The sequence below is a fragment of the Bos indicus genome, chromosome 18, assembly GCF_029378745.1.
Source record: "Bos indicus isolate NIAB-ARS_2022 breed Sahiwal x Tharparkar chromosome 18, NIAB-ARS_B.indTharparkar_mat_pri_1.0, whole genome shotgun sequence".
NCBI classification, from domain to species: Eukaryota; Metazoa; Chordata; class Mammalia; order Artiodactyla; family Bovidae; genus Bos; species Bos indicus.
In genome coordinates, this window is record NC_091777.1 from 55,936,803 (window position 1) to 55,953,357 (window position 16,555).

Genomic DNA, 16,555 nt, shown 5'->3' on the forward strand with positions numbered 1-16,555 from the left:
CGGGGAGGGGGCGTCCTGTGAGGGGACCGGGCCTGGGGGAGGAGATCTGGGGAAGGCTGGCCCTGCCCCACTCCTTGATTCTGGAATCACATCGCCGCCAGCTGGCCCCTTCCAGGCCCATAGGGCCCGGGGGTCCCAGCCCCTCCTTTCTCGGACAGAAGACCATCCCCAAACTTCTCTTGGGGGTGGGGGGAGACCAAAAGTTAGAATCAGTCCGAGGGAGTGAGTCAGATACTTGGACCACCAGATAAATATTTATTTTTCTCTTGGATTCTTTGATCTTTTCCTTTGAAACCCCCGAGTCCTAAGCAGCTCGACTGCCAGAGCTGAACCGGGACTTTATGAAATCGACCACTTTGCCAGACCGAGAGAAAAGGATCCTGATGGGAGTACACAGAGCGGAAACAGGTTAGGTCCTCACTGAGTGAGGACCCCCCCTCCCGGCCTCCCTAGGTTTGATCTTATTCTAGCAGTGATCCAAGCTTCGCCCTCCTTAGGTGAGCCCGGCTCCCAAAGGCAGTCCAGCTCTCAGCGTTCCTCGGCTCGCAGACCCCTGCCTGCATTGGGTAGCGGGAAACCCCGCCTCTCACTCCAAGCCCTGCCTTCTTCAGTGGGCGGCTCACGCGGTTAGAACGCCGACAGTGAGCACCACTAAGCCCCAGATCAGCACCCCCAACAGGCGTCTTCTCAGCAGTTGCTCCGGCTTCGGAGTCTGTGGCTCGAAGTCTGTGGTTGTGTGTGGGCGATCCAAAGCCACCTCTCCCAGGGCCGTCTCATCCTGAGTTTCGGTGTTTGGTGACGGTATCTCCTCCTGGATTCTTTTGGGCAATACTGATAGAGGAGGGGTAAGAAGTGATCCTGGGAGAGCGCTAAGGTCCTGCCAAGACCAAGGCAAGTTCTCCCCGCGGCAAGCCGCCCCAGGACCCAGGCCCTCCGGGACATAATCACACCTCCAACTGCTTGAAGCCGGGGCACACCCAGAGGGGCGCCCTGGCCGGGTGACCAGGAACCTTACTCGGGGCAGGAAGCCACACCCTCGTGGCCTGAAGCCACACCCCGACAGGAAGTTATGCCCATAGGCCACGCCCCTGAAGCAAGCCACCCGCCTGGAATCGGGCGCCCCAAAAACTCAGGACCCTGAATTCCACTTCTCTCAACTCCGCAACACTGACCTGTGACGTGAAAATAGATGATCGTGGCTGGACTGGATTGTATGGAACCCAGCTCGCAGCGATAGGTACCTGCATCCTTTGGACGCACCATGGTCTTGGTCAGGATGGGCTCCTTCCCCTTGGACACCAAGGTCTCAGAATTGTTCTTCCAAACCTAGACCCAAGCTCAAGGGGTCACAGAGGCCTGGGGAATTCAGGGATTAGGGGAGTACAGGGGTGAGATGATCATGGGGCTTCAGTGGGGAGGTGGGAGTCCAGGGTGTACTGTTCAGGACGTGAGGTCCCAGGGGATAAAAGGAAGTCAGACTTGGTCGGTCATAGGTCATGGGCATTGTGGATGCAGGCCTGTGGATACAGGGTCTAGGGGTGCTCATACAAGCCTGATGGACTTGGAGTTCAAGGGTAACGGGAGTTGGAGGGCCCCACCCTGTAAAAGCTGTAATCGGTCAGGCCTTGAGAGATTTTATGCCAGTTGAGCTCACAGTCCAGGATCATGTCTTCCATGTGATGGACCTTGACTTCGCGCTCTGGGAATAGGGGGTTACTGTGGTGTGCTCTCTCAAGATTCTGGGCCCTCTCCCATCCCCCTTCCACTTGGTCTCGCCCCGCCTGTCCTCCTGGTCTGGCTCCAGTCTTCGCCCTCTTTAGATTCAGTCTCTCCTCTGGCTCCGCCCCTCTGGCGCCAACCCCTCTGGCTGGGCCCCGCTCTCTCACCTCCGCAATTCTTAGACTTTCGACAAGCGTGAACCTGCTTCTGGCAGGTACTGCACCAGATGAGAGGCTGCAACATCAAACCTAAAAGGGCAAGATCGAGGCTGTGTTCTCCCAATTAAGAGGCGGGGCTAAAAGGAGAGGGTAGGGCCAAGGGCTGAGGCGGGATCAGCCGAATCTCCAAGGAGGTCAGTCAGGGGCTGGAACATAGCACTGTAGGAAGTCGGCTCTAACTAGGCTCAGTAAAGAGTGCAAAAACTATATGACCATTTCCCCCAAGAAGTCCAAGAAATATTGGAGACCCAGGAACCTCTCGACGGGGAGAATGAGACACAGACCCAAAAGAGAGACTGGGTATTGACAGGGCAGGGATGAGGGATGGACGACCATTTCCCATAATTGAGACTTACCACATTTGTTGGGACAAAAAGCTGCCTCGGAAGAAACAATAAAAAAAGAGAGAGAGAGAATAAGATTTCTTAAGTTACAGGGGATGAGAGAAGGGGTGAAGGAACAGGCTAGGGCTGGGGCTCTTGCATTGGAGAAAGGAAAGACATGGGTATCTGGATCCTTGGGTCTGAGGGGGCAGGGGGTTGGGAGAGCTGACGGATCAGAGAAGCAGGAGGCAGGGGACAAGGACTCTAGGACTGTGAAAGGAGAAGCCTGTGGTGCCAGACTCCCATCTTCTCTCACCCTCTTTTTGAAACTGAGCAGCGTAGCTGGCAAAGGTATTCTTTGCCAGATGCAACATCCATAACATCTCCTTCACGAAGAGCTCACCTGGGAAGAAGCAGGCAGACTGCAGAGTAGTCCCCACCCCCACCCCCACCCTCCTGCCCGTCCCAGATGTGAGGTACCCAAAGTTGGCCTCTGTCTGCAGAGCCTGGCATTCAGCTTTCCGGTCTTCTCAGGTTAGGACAATAAAAATATAAAGACCACTTAACAGAATGCTGGCTCCAGAGTCCAGTACCTGACCACCAGACCAGGGGTCACCAGCAGTCACTTCCCTGAGTTTCTGGAAGTTCTCTCTGGCCCTCTCTGAGCATTTACCTTTTGCATCACTATCTGTGATGCGTTTCATATCCTTCAGCAAACTCCAGGATGACTTTTCCAGTGTGGCCTCATCTGTGGGGGACGGGGGAGAGATAACCCCCAGATTCCAAGCATTACTGTCTCATCCGCTCACCTAGTCTTAGAAACTACAGTACCCATGGGGCTAGTGGACAAGGGTAGGTCTGGTAAAATGGTTACCCCACCCCGTTGCCTTCTGGGAGTTGTAGTTTTATTATACAAAATTGCAGGCTAAAAGGTAGGGAAACTGTATTTGCCAGCCCTTGGGGAACCCCAGAATCTGCATCCCAGCCTTTTCCATTCCCGAACCTAGGAGATTCTCCCTTCAGTCCTTTCTCTCCAGCACCTCCCAGCGACCCTAGCCCCAGAACCCTTATCGATCTCCACCCTCACCGACAACCCCCATATAGGAGTCCTCGTCAATAGGCAGGTCCTTGAAATCTTCCAGTGCCTGCTTTATCTTTTCCATCACTTTTTTGTGATGGTTGGCCTCCAGGTGGCCAGGCAGATAATCCATTTCCAAGGAGTTTAGCGCCTCCCTGACCTTTGGATCACAAATGACACAGCCCCTGGCAGGAAATAGGCAGCCGGCCAGAGTCGCCACCAGGAGGGGAAGCCCCCGCGGCCCCATTGCGACCAGAGTGCGCAGTCCGTGCCCAACGCCGGGGAGGGTCTTCTTACCCCCACCCGAGAAGGTGAACGCTAAATGGAGAGAAGCCTTTCCACGAGACTATCGGAACCCCAATTGGCAGGGCGCACACTTCTCATTAGAGAACCGAGGAGTCTTAAAGCACTCTACCCCCGACCTTGACTCCTGACTGTTGTACCCTCGAACACTAGGGTTCGCTGAAGAGCCCACGTTCTGAGAGCTTTTAGAGAGAATGACTAAGCCACGTCCTTCCAACTCGAATCTTTTCCCACGACTAAAATTAAGAATCTTGTTGGGGGTGAGGGTAAGGTTGGTTGGGTGGTAGAGAAAGCTCTTGATTGGGGTCACAGTCACGGTTTGCCCCTTACTAGGAACGCCCACAGCCTCCTCCTCCCGGCTACCTACGTGAGGCCCCAGATTCCCTAGAGAGAGTCCCTGGAGTTTCCTTGGCCCCGCCCAGAATCCCAACTCTTAGTCTGATTGGATCCCGACAAAGGGAAGGCCCCACCTATCGCTCCATGATGTCACAGCTGCCTTTTCAGACTAGAACTTTCCCAGCATCTACCGAAGGGGAAGATCCCTGTCGGCTCTGATTTCCGGAGCCAAGGAAAGGGCTTCAAGCCTTCAGTCTCCTCCCCTCTCAGGGCTCCGACTCAGGCTTTGGGCTAGATGCCCACGACCCTTTGGAAACCCTGTCGTCGAGCCACGAAAACGTAGGAAAAGATCCTTTCTAGCCCTAGGACTACACTTCCCAGAAGGCCCCGGGTGTCTCCCTAGCTGATTACAGCAGCCGACCCCATAGCTTTATGGGAAACGTAGTTCAAGAATTATAATCTTTGTTCACGCCCCACCCCACCTTCTCTCTCCAGCCTGTGGGGCTGGATACCAGGGTCCCAGGGGAAAGGGGTCTGGGGGCCAATGCAGAGAGTCTCCGAGGAAGGAATTGGGTCTCTGAGACCACAAATCACACAAGTAGGGCACCAAAAAAGAAGGAACTCATGTCCCAAGAAATGAGAAGTCCCCGGAAGTTCCACATCTTTACTCCTACTCACACACCCTCATGCACACAAGTCTCCAAAAAACCTGCAGAGATTGGTTGGTGGTGTGGATTTTAATTCATACATCCCTCTCTCCCACCTACGGTAGTCGAGTAGGGACTGGTCCCCCAAAACCCCCCGAGAAAACTAGAAAAGGTCTCAAATTCTCAGACAACTCTGTAATAAAGGTATCTACCTTCATTTCTTTCAAAAAGCCTCATGGAAGTTCTAAAAATCTGAGTCAATAATTCCATTCTCTGAGACTTCCCTGGTGGTCCAGTGGTTAAGACTTTGAGCTTCAAATGCAGGGATTGCGGGTTCCATCCCTAGTTGAAGAACTAAGATCCCCCATGCTGTCCTGCATGGCAAAAAAAATACCTATCCTCCTGTCCAGACCCTGTGCTCCTGCCTGGGTTGGAGACCAGTCTGGAGTCTGCATACCTTCTGAGTCTTTCATCCTTCACTTGTGCAAAGCCAGACTTAGAGGTTCTGTGAATTCAGGGACAGAGAGTGGCTGGCAAGGGACACAATGCCCACCGTTTTCTGCAAGCCCAGAAGGCACCCTTATGCCACTGGTGTGCTGTGTGTGCTCAGTCACTCAGTCATGTCCAGCTCTTTGTGACTCCATGGACTGTAGCCTGCCAGGCTCCTCCGTTCATGGAATTCTCCAGGCAAGAATACTGGAGTGCGTTGCAATTTCCTCCTCCAGGAGATCCTGACTCAGGGATGGAACCCAAGTCTCCTGCGTCTCGTGCACTGGCAAGCAGATTCTTTACCACTAGCCACCTCAGTAAATCAACTCCATCACCCCCAGCAGCCCAGCTATGGAGGAGGAAACTTCTTTAGTTGGCAGAAGCAAACTGAACTTGGAGCCAATGTGTGCACGTCCACCTTTGGCAGTTTTGGAGTTTTTTTGTTTTTTTTTTTTTAAGTGGCCGGATATTTTTGCAGAGCCTTACTCCTTAGGCTGAAGCATTCAGCACCATCCCTTCCCCCTCCCATCTCATACTTTAGCATATCTGTGGTTTTTCAGGAGCTGAAATGTTAAGTAAAGTTCCACTTTGCTCACACACTGTCCCAGCTACAGATAAGTTTGTCTTCCATCAACCTTTCCAGCAGTCGTGAGCTGTTGATCTACTGGTTGTATATGGCACCCTACTCCAGTACTCTTGCCTGGGAAATCCCATGGATGGAGGAGCCTGCTGGGCTACAGCCCATGGGGTCTCGAAGAGTCGGACACGACTGAGTGACTTCACTTTCACTTTTCACTAATTAGAACACCCATGAGTTCCTTCAGTCCTGCTGACCCAGAGATGAGAACTATCTCTTCTCAAAAAAGGCCAGGATGGTCAACACTGGAATGGTGAATTCCTGTTACTGGGGGCAGTGATATAGAAGTACTCTGGTTATGGCCTGGGAAGAACAGGTAGGCACTGTGCCTTCTAGAACTGCCATGAACTTTTCCAGACATCGCCACCCACCATGCAAAGGTTTTCCATTGATTCTAGAACGTTCCAGCAGTGGCAGAAAACACCCATGCCCCTTTTCTCCAAGTCTAGCCAACTAGAATGACTCTAGAAATGGGTGTCGACCACCTGCAAGACCACAAGCTTTTTAGAATCTTCTGGGCTTCCAGAGATGCATACTATTGGCCCTACGTGGATCAGGCTATTTCAGAAAGTCTCCCTGTTCCTCAAGACTCAGCCTTCATTGGAGCGGAGACAAGTCTGCATTAATGCCCACCCACTCGGGCAGGAAGGCAGCCTCAGGTTTAAAGATCTTCAGGAAGCTGGAATCAGGCAGGGTGAAGTTGGCCAGGTAGATGGTGTCTCCACCAGCCAGGTAGGCGGCCCAGAAGCCAAAGGTGCCAATGGTCATGATGGTGTGGTTGCATTGTGTGAGCAGCGCAAAGTCTTTGTTGGGCGCACCCTCCTGCCCGTCTCCGGCGAAGATCACATCCCCCCGGGAGGTGTCAATGTTTTCCCGGCACCACTTCATGCCGTTGCTAGTGACCACAAAGATGGGGGCTTTGTGCCGGGCCCGGAACCAGTCCATAGCCTGTTGGAGGTAAGCGCGATCCCCCACCACACCCTTCCAGTGGAGGGGCATCACCTGTAGGTAGTCCCCGCGGCGCACATGGACACCCACGAAGGTGCTCGGGCGGCCTCCCGTGCGGGGGAAGCGGAGCCCACTCAGTGAACGCTGCGCCTCCTGCCGCAGATGCTCGTGTAGGGTGAACTCGCTGCGGATCTGGTCCCGGAGGTGATGGAAGAAGGTCCAGGAGCAGGGGAAGCCCGTGAGCTTCAGCCAGGGCTCCTTCAAGTGGGCGTACTCCTCCGACATCCAGTCATGAAGCTCCAGCTCCTGCCAAGGAGCGTGTCTGTCCACCTCGGGCGCCAGCACGGGCAGTGTGATGCGGAACACGGGGGCCAGGATGGCGTGCATGGAGGGCTGGATGAAGGCCTGGCGGCCATTGAGCTGGGCTAGGGCCAGCAGCGTGGCGTACTGCCCCATCTGGTTCCCAAACCGGCCTTTGGGGTCGATAGTCCAAGTTCCTGAGACAGAAGCAGAATGCCTGGGACAGGTAAAGGTGGCATTGGGGTTCATCGGTGTGCCTGACAGGCAAAGGATGGCCACGGGGGATCTCACCCGGCTACGGTCTGGACACAGCAGGAACAGGTCTAAGCCACTGTGAAAGAGGTTTTGGTGGATGAGGAGGAAGAAGACGCAGGCAAAAACACAGGTTAGCAGGAAGATCAGACAGAGGTGACGGTGGCCGGGAGCCCACATGGCTGCAGAACAAGAGTAGATGAGGAGATATTAGAGTTTGAGAATGACTATCGGGGAAGAGAGGGCTGAGGGAACCAGGAAACAATAAGTCTGGGCTCCTGGGCTTGAGGGTAAAAGGAATCAGGGCTCTTGGATCTGAGTGAGAAAGAGCTAAGGGCTTGGAATTTCCAGGAATGGAAGATGGTGAAAATTAGTGGTTTCCAAAATGAAAGTGATCCAGGAACCACCAGCTTGTCCCCATGTCCGGGAATCTCAGTGTCTCGGGTGCCCTGACGTGGGGCAGTGTTGCCCCCAACTCCTTTCTGGGTGTACCTGTGTGTGAGGGGCAGAGGCCACCACGGAGGTGACAGGAAGCGACCATCAAGTAGAACGTGAGAGGCAGGAGGCCCAGGCCTGGATGGGGGGGACCTTGATTCCTGGAGGAGCAGGAGTTGGGGGGTCGGGGGTGGAGGAGACTCCCGGGTGCCGTAGGGGGTTAGAGGTTGGGGGTGCACCTCTTGGGACTGAGGGCCCGACTCCTGGGTCCGAGGCATCCGCATTTCTCACTCACCTGAACTCCTGGAGAGTGGCGGACCCACAGCAGGCTTGGGCTAGAATGGAGCGCTCCGGCTGCAAGTGCAGACCACATCCCGCGGGGGGCCCACCTCCGCCCCCGTCCGCCCCCCTCCTCGGAAACCTGGACTCCAGGTTCCCAGACCCGACGGGCCTCCCTTCTCCGCGCCTCCTCCCGCGACTGGCTGCGAAGGCTCCGGGGGAAGAGCGGTAGGAGAGTGGGCGCGGCTCCGAGAATCACAGCCTTCGCCCTTCCCCGGCCCGGCAGATAGCTCAGAGAGGCAGCGCCCCGCCCCATCCCTGGCGCCGAGCCCCGGCTCCGCAGGTCCGGAACGGCAGCCCCCGCCTCCTGCCCTCCGACCCGGAGAACCTGCGCCTCAGCCCGCTCCCCTCCCACCACCACCCCCACCTCCAGCCCCAGGCAGCCTACCTGGCCTCCCTAGCAGCCGCATCTTTTCGTGGACACTGAGATCTAGCTTGCAACTGCCATGCTGGATCCGGATGCTCCGGTCCGTCGACTTCTCCCTCTTCCACTCCGGTGTCTGTGGATGCTTCGAGTCCGGCCACGCCCGGGCGTCTGGGGCTGGCCCGGGCATCCTGGTGCCGGCGGCGAGGTGCAGAATCTGGTCGCCAGGCTGTTCCACGCGCGGATGCAAAGCCTCCTCCAGCTCTCAGGATCCCGGCGTGAGAGCCTCTGGCCCGAACGTGTCCCCACGCCCCTCAGGGGCCGCTGATCCCGCCCCCGCTCCCCTGCACTCGCAAATTCCAGAGTCCTAGGCTGTCTTTTCGAGGGAATCAGTATCCGGCGCCTGCCTTTCTACTTTCTAAAAGGGCATGTCCCGCCTCTCCCGAGGTCAGGAACGGAGAAAGCAGAAATAGAATAGAGTTTCTCCTCCCTGCCTGCCTCAGAGGTCGCAGCAGGCCTCTTCAAGGAACAGACGCTGGACTCCTTCTGCAGACCTGAAGCCATTTCCCCTGTCGACGGTTGCTCCCCACTCGCGCCCATTCCCCCCCTCCTCCCCCGTGGCCCGAGTAGTCTGACTATTGCCATTCAAGAAATCAAAGACCCAGGGATTGATTGGACTTGACTCTCCAGAGATGTGATCATAATTTCTCCAGATCCAGGACTCCCCAGCCCCCGGCCCCCTCTTCAGACTGAGAAATCCAGGCCCTCCACTCACCCTCAGTCAGATCTGGTGTTCAGACTCTGTTGCTGAGGCGTGTGCGACCCCATGGACTGCAGGCCGCCAGGCTCCTCTGTCCATGGGACCTCCCAGGCAAGAATACTGGAGTGGATTGCTCCTCCTCCAGGGAATTTGCCAGACCCAGGGATCAAACCCGTGTCTCCTGCATCTCCTGCATTGGCAGGCCAATTCTTTACCACAAAGCCACCTGGGAGGTGGTCTTTACCATGGACCTTGCACCCTTTGGTTCCAGGAAATTGCTCACCCCCTCATTCCCCTTGGGATCTTGGGTCTAACTTTTCCCTGCATAGCCTGGGTCATTTGCCAACTCTGAGTCCAAGACTCTCACCATCCCCCAGCTTCCCCAGGCTATTTTGAGGGCACCTGTCTGATCCTGGGTAGCGTCGGTGGTGAAAGAAACATCAGGATTGCATCAGGACCCAGGAGGAGGAGGAGGCTGGGATGTTTTGGGGCGTGAATGCCTGGCCTGCAGTTACCCAGGAGCTTGTCTTGTAACTTCCAGATCATGACACCTGTTTCCTTGAGGAGGACGCTTTGATCCTGTGTGGCTAGCTGCTTTCCTGATGATCAGCAAACCTCAGAAAACCCAGAACTTCAGGTGAGATGCAGAAATTCCAGTTGTGGAGCACGATCTGCCTCAATTAGCCAGAAAGGCGGTCCCGTTCCCTTCCTGCTCAGGCTGCAGAGTCAAGGTTCCCAGCCCCTTCCTTCCTCAGACCCAGGAGTCTGAAACCCCAGCTCCCTCCTCCCTCAGGCCAAACAGTCTGGGCCCTCCAGCTGCTTTCACCCAGGTCCCAGTTCATCAGATTTCTATCCCCCTGGTGCCTCACATGGTGGAGGCCAGGCCCCCAGCTGGAAGGACCCCCGATTGCATCATCTGTCCAGGTTGACCTGGACACCGTGGAATCCTAGCATCTGCCAAGTGGGTCAAATATCACGGGTCAGGCGTCGGGAAGGTGATGGGGCGGGTCTGTCTGGATATAAATTCTGGAGTGTCTGCATCCATCCCAAGAGATCTGGGTGTCCAGTCAGCTGTGAGTCCATGTGCAAGGGGACCCAGGCTACTGAAGCAGTCATCTGAGAACCTGCTCTCCTGGGCAACCGGGCTCTGAAACAGGATCTAGACCATTCAGCTCTTCAAACCCCAGACCCCAGACCCCACCTGAGGACGTGAACCACTGATGGGCTGGGACGAGGCCAAGTTCAAGCACTTGGGACTGTGGGTCCCTGTGCTGGCTGTCCTCCTGCTAGGAACCTGCCGGGCGCATCCCATTCCAGACTCCAGCCCCCTCCTCCAGTTTGGGGGCCAAGTCCGCCAGCGGTACCTCTACACGGATGACGCCCAGGAGACAGAGGCCCACCTGGAGATCAGGGCCGATGGCACAGTGGTGGGGGCAGCCCGCCAGAGCCCCGAAAGTGAGTATGTGTATGGGGAGGTAGGGCTTGATCCTGAAGCAGTAGGGAATTGGGGCCTGGAGTCCCGAGTCTGGGGGAGGAGGGGGATGGGCAAGGCCTTCTGAGCCCCTGACCCACTTTCTCCCCTCAGGTCTCTTGGAGCTGAAAGCCCTGAAGCCAGGCGTCATTCAGATCTTGGGAGTTAAAACATCCAGGTTTCTCTGCCAGGGGCCAGATGGGAAGCTGTACGGATCGGTGAGTTTCCAGGATCCCCGTCCTTGCCCGCCACCCTTCCTCTCCCCATCCTCACAATCTGAGGGACCAGGTTGCACCTTTGATGTTGGTCAGGCTTGGTTTGACGTTCTCCGCATGCCCCTAACCTGGCCACAATCCCCAGAGGAGAGCGCTGTGGTCATCAGCGTTCACAAGAAGAAACTGAGGCTCTGGCAGGGCGACCACCGGCCCCAAGTCACAGGGCCCATGAATGACAATGACCTGGGAGGCCAAGTCTTGTGACTCCTGTGCTGACCATACAGGTTCCCACAGGCCTGGCTCATGCTGGGCGAAGGGTCGCTCCAGGAATCGATGGCCTGTAAAGTGAACATGACCTTGGGTGCTAGCCAGATGCCCCTGCCAGGACTTAGAGAGCCTCCCCTGATCCCTGGGCTGGAATAGTCTTCTCTGTGAAGTGGGGGGCGGGGAAGTGCGTGGGTCTCGCAGCGCCATCTAGGGGTTAAGGAGGGACCTGCCTCCGTGGTTTTGAGTCTGGGAGGAAGGGGCTGGGGAGACCTAGACGATAAAGCTGAGAAAGGAGGGGGTTCCCCCAGCTCCCCAGCAGTCCTAGGACTGGAGGGCCTGGACTCCTGAGTCTGGGAGAGGTTGGGGCTGGGAGTCCTTCAGGAGCAAGGGGGTATCGGAACCCCCACATTTCTGACCTGACTCTCATCCCCGCAGCTGCACTTTGACCCCAAAGCCTGCAGCTTTCGGGAGCTGCTTCTTGAAGATGGATACAACGTCTACCAGTCGGAGACCCTGGGCCTTCCACTCCGCCTGCCCCCCCAGCGCTCGTCCAACCGGGACCCGGCCCCGCGGGGACCTGCTCGCTTCCTTCCACTGCCGGGCCTGCCCGCGGCGCCCCCGGATCCTCCAGGGATCTTGGCCCCCGAGCCTCCCGACGTGGGCTCCTCGGATCCCCTGAGTATGGTGGGACCCTCGTATGGCCGAAGCCCCAGCTACACTTCTTGAAGACGTCCGCTGTGTAGTACTGGGTCTCCTCTTTATTTATGGCATTATTTATCTTATTTATTTTTTTATTTTTCTAACTTGAGATAATAAAGAGTCTGAGAGGAGGATCAGAGTGAGTTTGTGTGTTTGAGGGAGAAAATGGGAGTCTGCTTCCGCGTCTCTCCTTGTCCCTCCATTGCCAGCCACGCTATGAGACGGTCCCAGCCTTTCTGCACCCCTTCCCCAGCTGACCCTGTGTTTGGCTCCACTAAGGTGTCCCCAGAGACTCTGGACTACCCTTGCCCTTTGACAGGACAGTATTTGTTATTCTTCCCTCACCCCCTCCCTGACCCCAACCACGTGTTTGTGTTGTGGAACTATTTCTCTGGGGTAACTCAATAAGGGGAACACTTTTTAAAATGGCACAAGCGGACCCACATCCTTATGGGAGATGTAGTTTTGGGAGGTTGATTTAGCACTAGGAATGGTCCTCAGGGCTGGGGCAAGGACTCTTGGATTCTGGAGATAACAGTCGTTGCTAGGAAGACCCTTTTGAGTCCTGAGGATTCAGAGGGCTGGACATCTGGACACCTGGATCCCAGGAGAGCAGGGGAATCTGGGCATCCTTGTCTGAGAGAGGAGGGACTGGAGATTGAGAGTCCTGGATCTCAGAAAAAGAACTTGAGAATCTAAATGCTTCCATCCAGGTGCTTATGGACCTTGGAGAGGAATGACTGTCCCAGAATCCAATCTCAGTGAGCAAGTTGCCCATCCCCACTTCCTTTCCACCAACTAGATTTCCATATTGCTCTTCAAGCTATTTTCCTGTTAGGAAAGACGTGAAGACAAAGGTTTAGACTACACTTCCTAGGACCATCCCTAGTGCTAAATGAAGTCCCCAAAAACTACATCTCCCATGAGGGTGTGGGTCTGCTTGTGCCATTTTTTAAAATGTCCCTTTATTGAGTTACCGCAGAGAAATAGTTCCACAACACAAACACGTGGTTGGCGTCAGGGAGAGGGATGAGGGAAGAATAACAAATACTGTCCTGTCAAAGGGCAAGGATAGTCCAGAGTCTCTGGGGACGCCTTAGTGGAGCCAGACACTGAGGGTCAGCAGGGGAAGGGGTGAAGAAAGGCTGGGTCAGCTTTGGTGGGGTCCCAGGTTTCTGACTGATCACTGCAGCCTCACAGGAGTTATGGTCTTGAAACATGAAAGTGTTAGTCACTCAGTCATGTCCAATTCTTTGCAATGCCATGGACTGTAGCCCCACCCCACCACCCCAGGCTCCTCTGTCTATGGGATTTTCCAGGCAAGAATACTGGAGTGAATTGCCATTTCCTCCTCCAAGGGATCTTCCTGACCCAGGAATTGGGTCAGGAGACATCTCACGAGTCTCCTGCATTGCAGACAGATTCTTTACACTCTGAGCTGTCAGGAAAGCCCCTCTCATGAAAGTACATTTAACAATTCGCTTTGAATTAACAGCCATATTGGTCTAGAAACATTAAACATAATTTTTTCCATTTGTACAGGGGTAACACACTGTATTAAATATGTAAGGTCTTATTTACATGAGTTTGATTACAGAAACTAATAAAGTATTCTCTAAATAATGAAAAAAAAAAAAAGAATTCACTTTGTAGGGAGTGGGGTGGCCCAGGATAACTTTCCTAGCCTCACTGTTCTCAGAGTTCACTCTTTGCTGTTTCCATAGAGTATGAAAAAATATAACCTTTCAGCACAGCCACACTGCCAGTATTTCAAAGAGAGAGCTATATCTCCTCTATTTATTTCCCCACCCATACATGAACCTTCTCTCTCCTTTGGAGTTCCTGCCAAAATCAATCTGGATTTTGCTTCCATTAGTTTTCACAAGAATGGAGCTTTGTCCAAGTACTCAAAAGAAAACTATGTCACATGATAGGTGTAATTCTCACTACAATAGCACTCATATTGCAAGATATAAATGTATCAAACTAACAGATTGTACACCTTAAATTTATACAATGTTATCTGTCAGTAGATGTCAAGGGTAATTTTTTTTTTTTAACTATGGAGCTTTGTTCTTCCAAAAGAGATTCCCTTGAGTAATTCTGTGATCTCTGAGGACCCAGACCACCCCAGCAGCTTTCAACCTTCCCATAGCGTCCCATATCCAACTACTAATTGGACTATGTGAAGCTGCGCACGCGCACACACACACACACACACACACACACACACACACACCCTGCTGTTCTCAGATCATCTCACCAAGTTCTCAGCCAAGAGGGCAACTTCTTCTCTAGGGGTGAGGACTGGTGGGAAATTTCCAATTTGGTTTTGTTTGTATGGGGTTTCTAGTGTGTTTGTTTTTGTTTGGGGCAGTGCTGTTGTGGCAGGCAGGCTCAGTAGTCACAGTCCGGGGGCTTAACTGCCCCATGGCATATAGGGTCTTTGTTCCCCAACCGGGAACTGAATCCACATCCCCTGCATTGGAATAATGTGGATTCTTTTTTTTTTAATTTGTATTTATTTATAGTTTTGGTTGCGTTGGGTCTTCGTTGCTGTGTGCAAGCTTTCTCTAGTTGCAGCAAGCAGGAGCTACTCATCATTGGGGTGCACGAGCTTCTCATCATTGGGGTGCACGAGCTTCTCATTCTGATGACTTCTCTTGTTGGGCAGCACGGGTTCTATGGCGCGTGAGTTCAGTTGCCCCGCAGCAGATGGAATCTTCCCGAACCAGGGATGTGACCCGTGTCCTCTGCACTGGGCAGGCAGATTCCTAACCCTGGACCCTCAGGGAGGTCCTGGAATGTGGCTTCTTACCCACTGGACCACCAGGGAGTCCCAGGAAGTTCACGGCGCTTTTGCTTTTCTTCATGCCCTGGCACTGGTTTGGCTCCGCCGCCCCCTCATATTTCGGGGTTCCTGGGGCTCCACGGTCTGCTGGTTTTGTGAAAAGTGTTTGTGAGCTTCTGTTCTCCTACTGGCTCTCCCATGGTTTGTTTTTTCTGGGAGGAGGGGTGGAATTTGGGAAGATTAAGAAACTCTAACCCGAGTCTAATCACGGGGAAACAGCAAACAAACTCCAATCGGCGACCTTCGCTATAACAACTGGCCTTGACTCTGGGAAAACGTCAAGGTCAAGAAGAAGGTGGGAGAACTGTTTAAATGAACAGAGACCAGAGTCATCACAAGGAAATACAGTTGGCTGAGCAATTCAGGTGTTGTCCTGAATGTTAACAAGACTCTTGATGACACTTGAATGAGTTCTGTCCTTTAGAAAGTAGTCATTTATCCTTGTTAATATTTTCTGGTTTTGATTTTTGTACAGTGGTTATTAAACAGGATGTCTTTGTTCTTAGCAAATACACACTAAAGTACTTCGGGACAAAGGGGCATGGTATCTCCAGTGCTTTCTCAAATATTTCTGGAAAGGTAAACACATAATAATATATGGACATAGAGAGTGAATGCCTGCTTTTTCAAAAGCAAAAAGGAACAGGAATAGCGATAATATGGGGAGCCTAGTTAAGATTATGAGTTCTTTGTACAAGTCTTTTTTTCAGTTGAGATATAGTTGATGTACAATATAAGTTTCAAGTGTGCAAGATAGTGATTCACAATTTTTAAAGGATAGATTTCATTTCCTATTATAAAATATTGGCTGTGTTCTCCATATTATACAGTATTTTCTGGTAGATGATTTGTTTTATGCCCCTTAATCCCCTGCTCCTATGTTGCTCTTTATCTGCAACTTGAAACTTTCTATAGGTTCAAGACTCTATCAGGTAAAAGTTACTCCCAGTGCCCCCCAAAACAAATCCATGCTATTTACAGCCTCCACTGCTATCTGGCCTCTTTCCAGACATCCTTTGATGCTGCTTCTAAGAAGAAAGGGAAATTTTCAGGTGCTCTCCCCATCCCACTTGTGAAAGAAAGGATTGGAAGGAAGGAAAGAAGGGAAGAATGGAGGGAGAGGGAGAGAGAAAGGAAGAGAGAAGAAAGAAAGAAAGATAAAGAGAGAAAGAAAGAAAAAGAGGCGAAAGCAGAGGTGAAAGAAGAGGAAGAGAGATGGGAGGGGGAAAAGAACACGTAAGAAAGGTGTGACACACCAAGTGGAAAGTGTGAAGCCCCACGCGGGCCCCCGGCATCTCTGATTCTGTGACAGGACATGTTTTCGAGGTGAGGCTCAAAGGCATGCAACGTGACTCAAAGTTTAAAACCCCACCAACCCACATACAATGGAATATTATTCAGCCTTGAAAAGGAAGGGGATTCGGAAGCATGCCAAACACGGCTGGATCTTGAAAACATTTTACTAAGTGAAAAAAGCCACACGAGGATAGTTACTGCATGATTCCACCGATAAAGAGGTACTTGGAATAGCCAAATTCATAGAGACAGGATATTGAATGGTGGCAGCCAGGGGCAGCGGGGGTGGGAATTTGTTTCATGGGCTCAGAGTTACAGTAATGAAATCGGGTTCTGAGATGGCTGATGGGGATGGTTGCGTAACAGTGTGAATGCACTGACAGCCACTGAACTGTATGCTTGTCAGTGGTCCAGCTTTATTCTTTTGCACGTGGGCATCCAGTTTTCCCAGCACCGTTTGCTGAAACGATTGTAATGATATCTTTTAATGCCAGAAGAACTTTTGCATACGTGCACAAATATTCACAACTATTTGGTCTTGGGGTAATGATTAATTAATTTTCGAACCATCAACTTTTCTCTAAATATTCACTGACTACTCTGAAGCC

General features: G+C 53.0%; 3 protein-coding genes across 5 annotated transcripts; 1 reads left to right on the forward strand and 2 right to left on the reverse strand.

Moving 5' to 3' along the window:
* Positions 1–169: 169 nt before the first annotated feature.
* On the reverse strand, positions 170–3,998 carry IZUMO1 (izumo sperm-oocyte fusion 1). Of its 2 annotated transcripts, XM_070771425.1 has the most exons (9): positions 3,348–3,998; positions 2,934–3,008; positions 2,577–2,663; positions 2,294–2,314; positions 1,887–1,967; positions 1,599–1,699; positions 1,173–1,326; positions 624–831; positions 170–380 (listed from the first exon to the last, which is right to left on the reverse strand). In XM_070771425.1, exons 1-9 carry the CDS (start codon positions 3,583–3,585, stop codon positions 305–307), a joined length of 1,041 nt encoding a protein of 346 aa, XP_070627526.1. In that variant the 5' UTR covers positions 3,586–3,998; the 3' UTR covers positions 170–304. The 2 variants fall into 2 exon arrangements, with proteins under 2 accessions (XP_070627526.1, XP_019835007.1); XM_019979448.2 differs by having other exon boundaries at positions 170–831.
* A 697-nt stretch (positions 3,999–4,695) lies between these two features.
* FUT1 (fucosyltransferase 1 (H blood group)) lies at positions 4,696–9,793 on the reverse strand. Of its 2 annotated transcripts, none has more exons than XM_019980249.2 (2): positions 8,413–9,793; positions 4,696–7,432 (listed from the first exon to the last, which is right to left on the reverse strand). In XM_019980249.2, exons 1-2 carry the CDS (start codon positions 8,576–8,578, stop codon positions 6,348–6,350), a joined length of 1,251 nt encoding a protein of 416 aa, XP_019835808.1. In that variant the 5' UTR covers positions 8,579–9,793; the 3' UTR covers positions 4,696–6,347. The 2 variants fall into 2 exon arrangements, with proteins under 2 accessions (XP_019835808.1, XP_019835809.1); XM_019980250.2 differs by lacking the exon at positions 8,413–9,793 and adding an exon at positions 7,981–8,178.
* A 169-nt stretch (positions 9,794–9,962) lies between these two features.
* On the forward strand, positions 9,963–11,931 carry FGF21 (fibroblast growth factor 21). Its single transcript, XM_019978613.2, has 3 exons — positions 9,963–10,603; positions 10,734–10,837; positions 11,537–11,931. Exons 1-3 carry the CDS (start codon positions 10,369–10,371, stop codon positions 11,825–11,827), a joined length of 630 nt encoding a protein of 209 aa, XP_019834172.1. The 5' UTR covers positions 9,963–10,368; the 3' UTR covers positions 11,828–11,931.
* Positions 11,932–16,555: the final 4,624 nt, after the last annotated feature.

Excerpts from the sequence above, each read along its gene's own strand:
- IZUMO1 (XM_070771425.1), bottom strand. The coding sequence starts at position 3,585 with ATGGGGCCGCGGGGGCTTCCCCTCCTGGTGGCGACTCTGGCCGGCTGC. Across the intron at positions 1,700-1,886 it reads AAAGTCTAAGAATTGCGGAG|AGCGCGAAGTCAAGGTCCAT; the intron begins GTGAGAGAGCGG and ends CCCTATTCCCAG. Across the intron at positions 381-623 it reads ACTGTCGGCGTTCTAACCGC|GATCCTTTTCTCTCGGTCTG; the intron begins GTGAGCCGCCCA and ends TACTCCCATCAG.
- FUT1 (XM_019980249.2), bottom strand. The coding sequence starts at position 8,578 with ATGCCCGGGCCAGCCCCAGACGCCCGGGCGTGGCCGGACTCGAAGCAT. Across the intron at positions 7,433-8,412 it reads GCGGCTGCTAGGGAGGCCAG|CCATGTGGGCTCCCGGCCAC; the intron begins GTAGGCTGCCTG and ends CTTGTTCTGCAG.
- FGF21 (XM_019978613.2), top strand. The coding sequence starts at position 10,369 with ATGGGCTGGGACGAGGCCAAGTTCAAGCACTTGGGACTGTGGGTCCCT. Across the intron at positions 10,604-10,733 it reads AGCCCGCCAGAGCCCCGAAA|GTCTCTTGGAGCTGAAAGCC; the intron begins GTGAGTATGTGT and ends TTCTCCCCTCAG. Across the intron at positions 10,838-11,536 it reads ATGGGAAGCTGTACGGATCG|CTGCACTTTGACCCCAAAGC; the intron begins GTGAGTTTCCAG and ends TCATCCCCGCAG.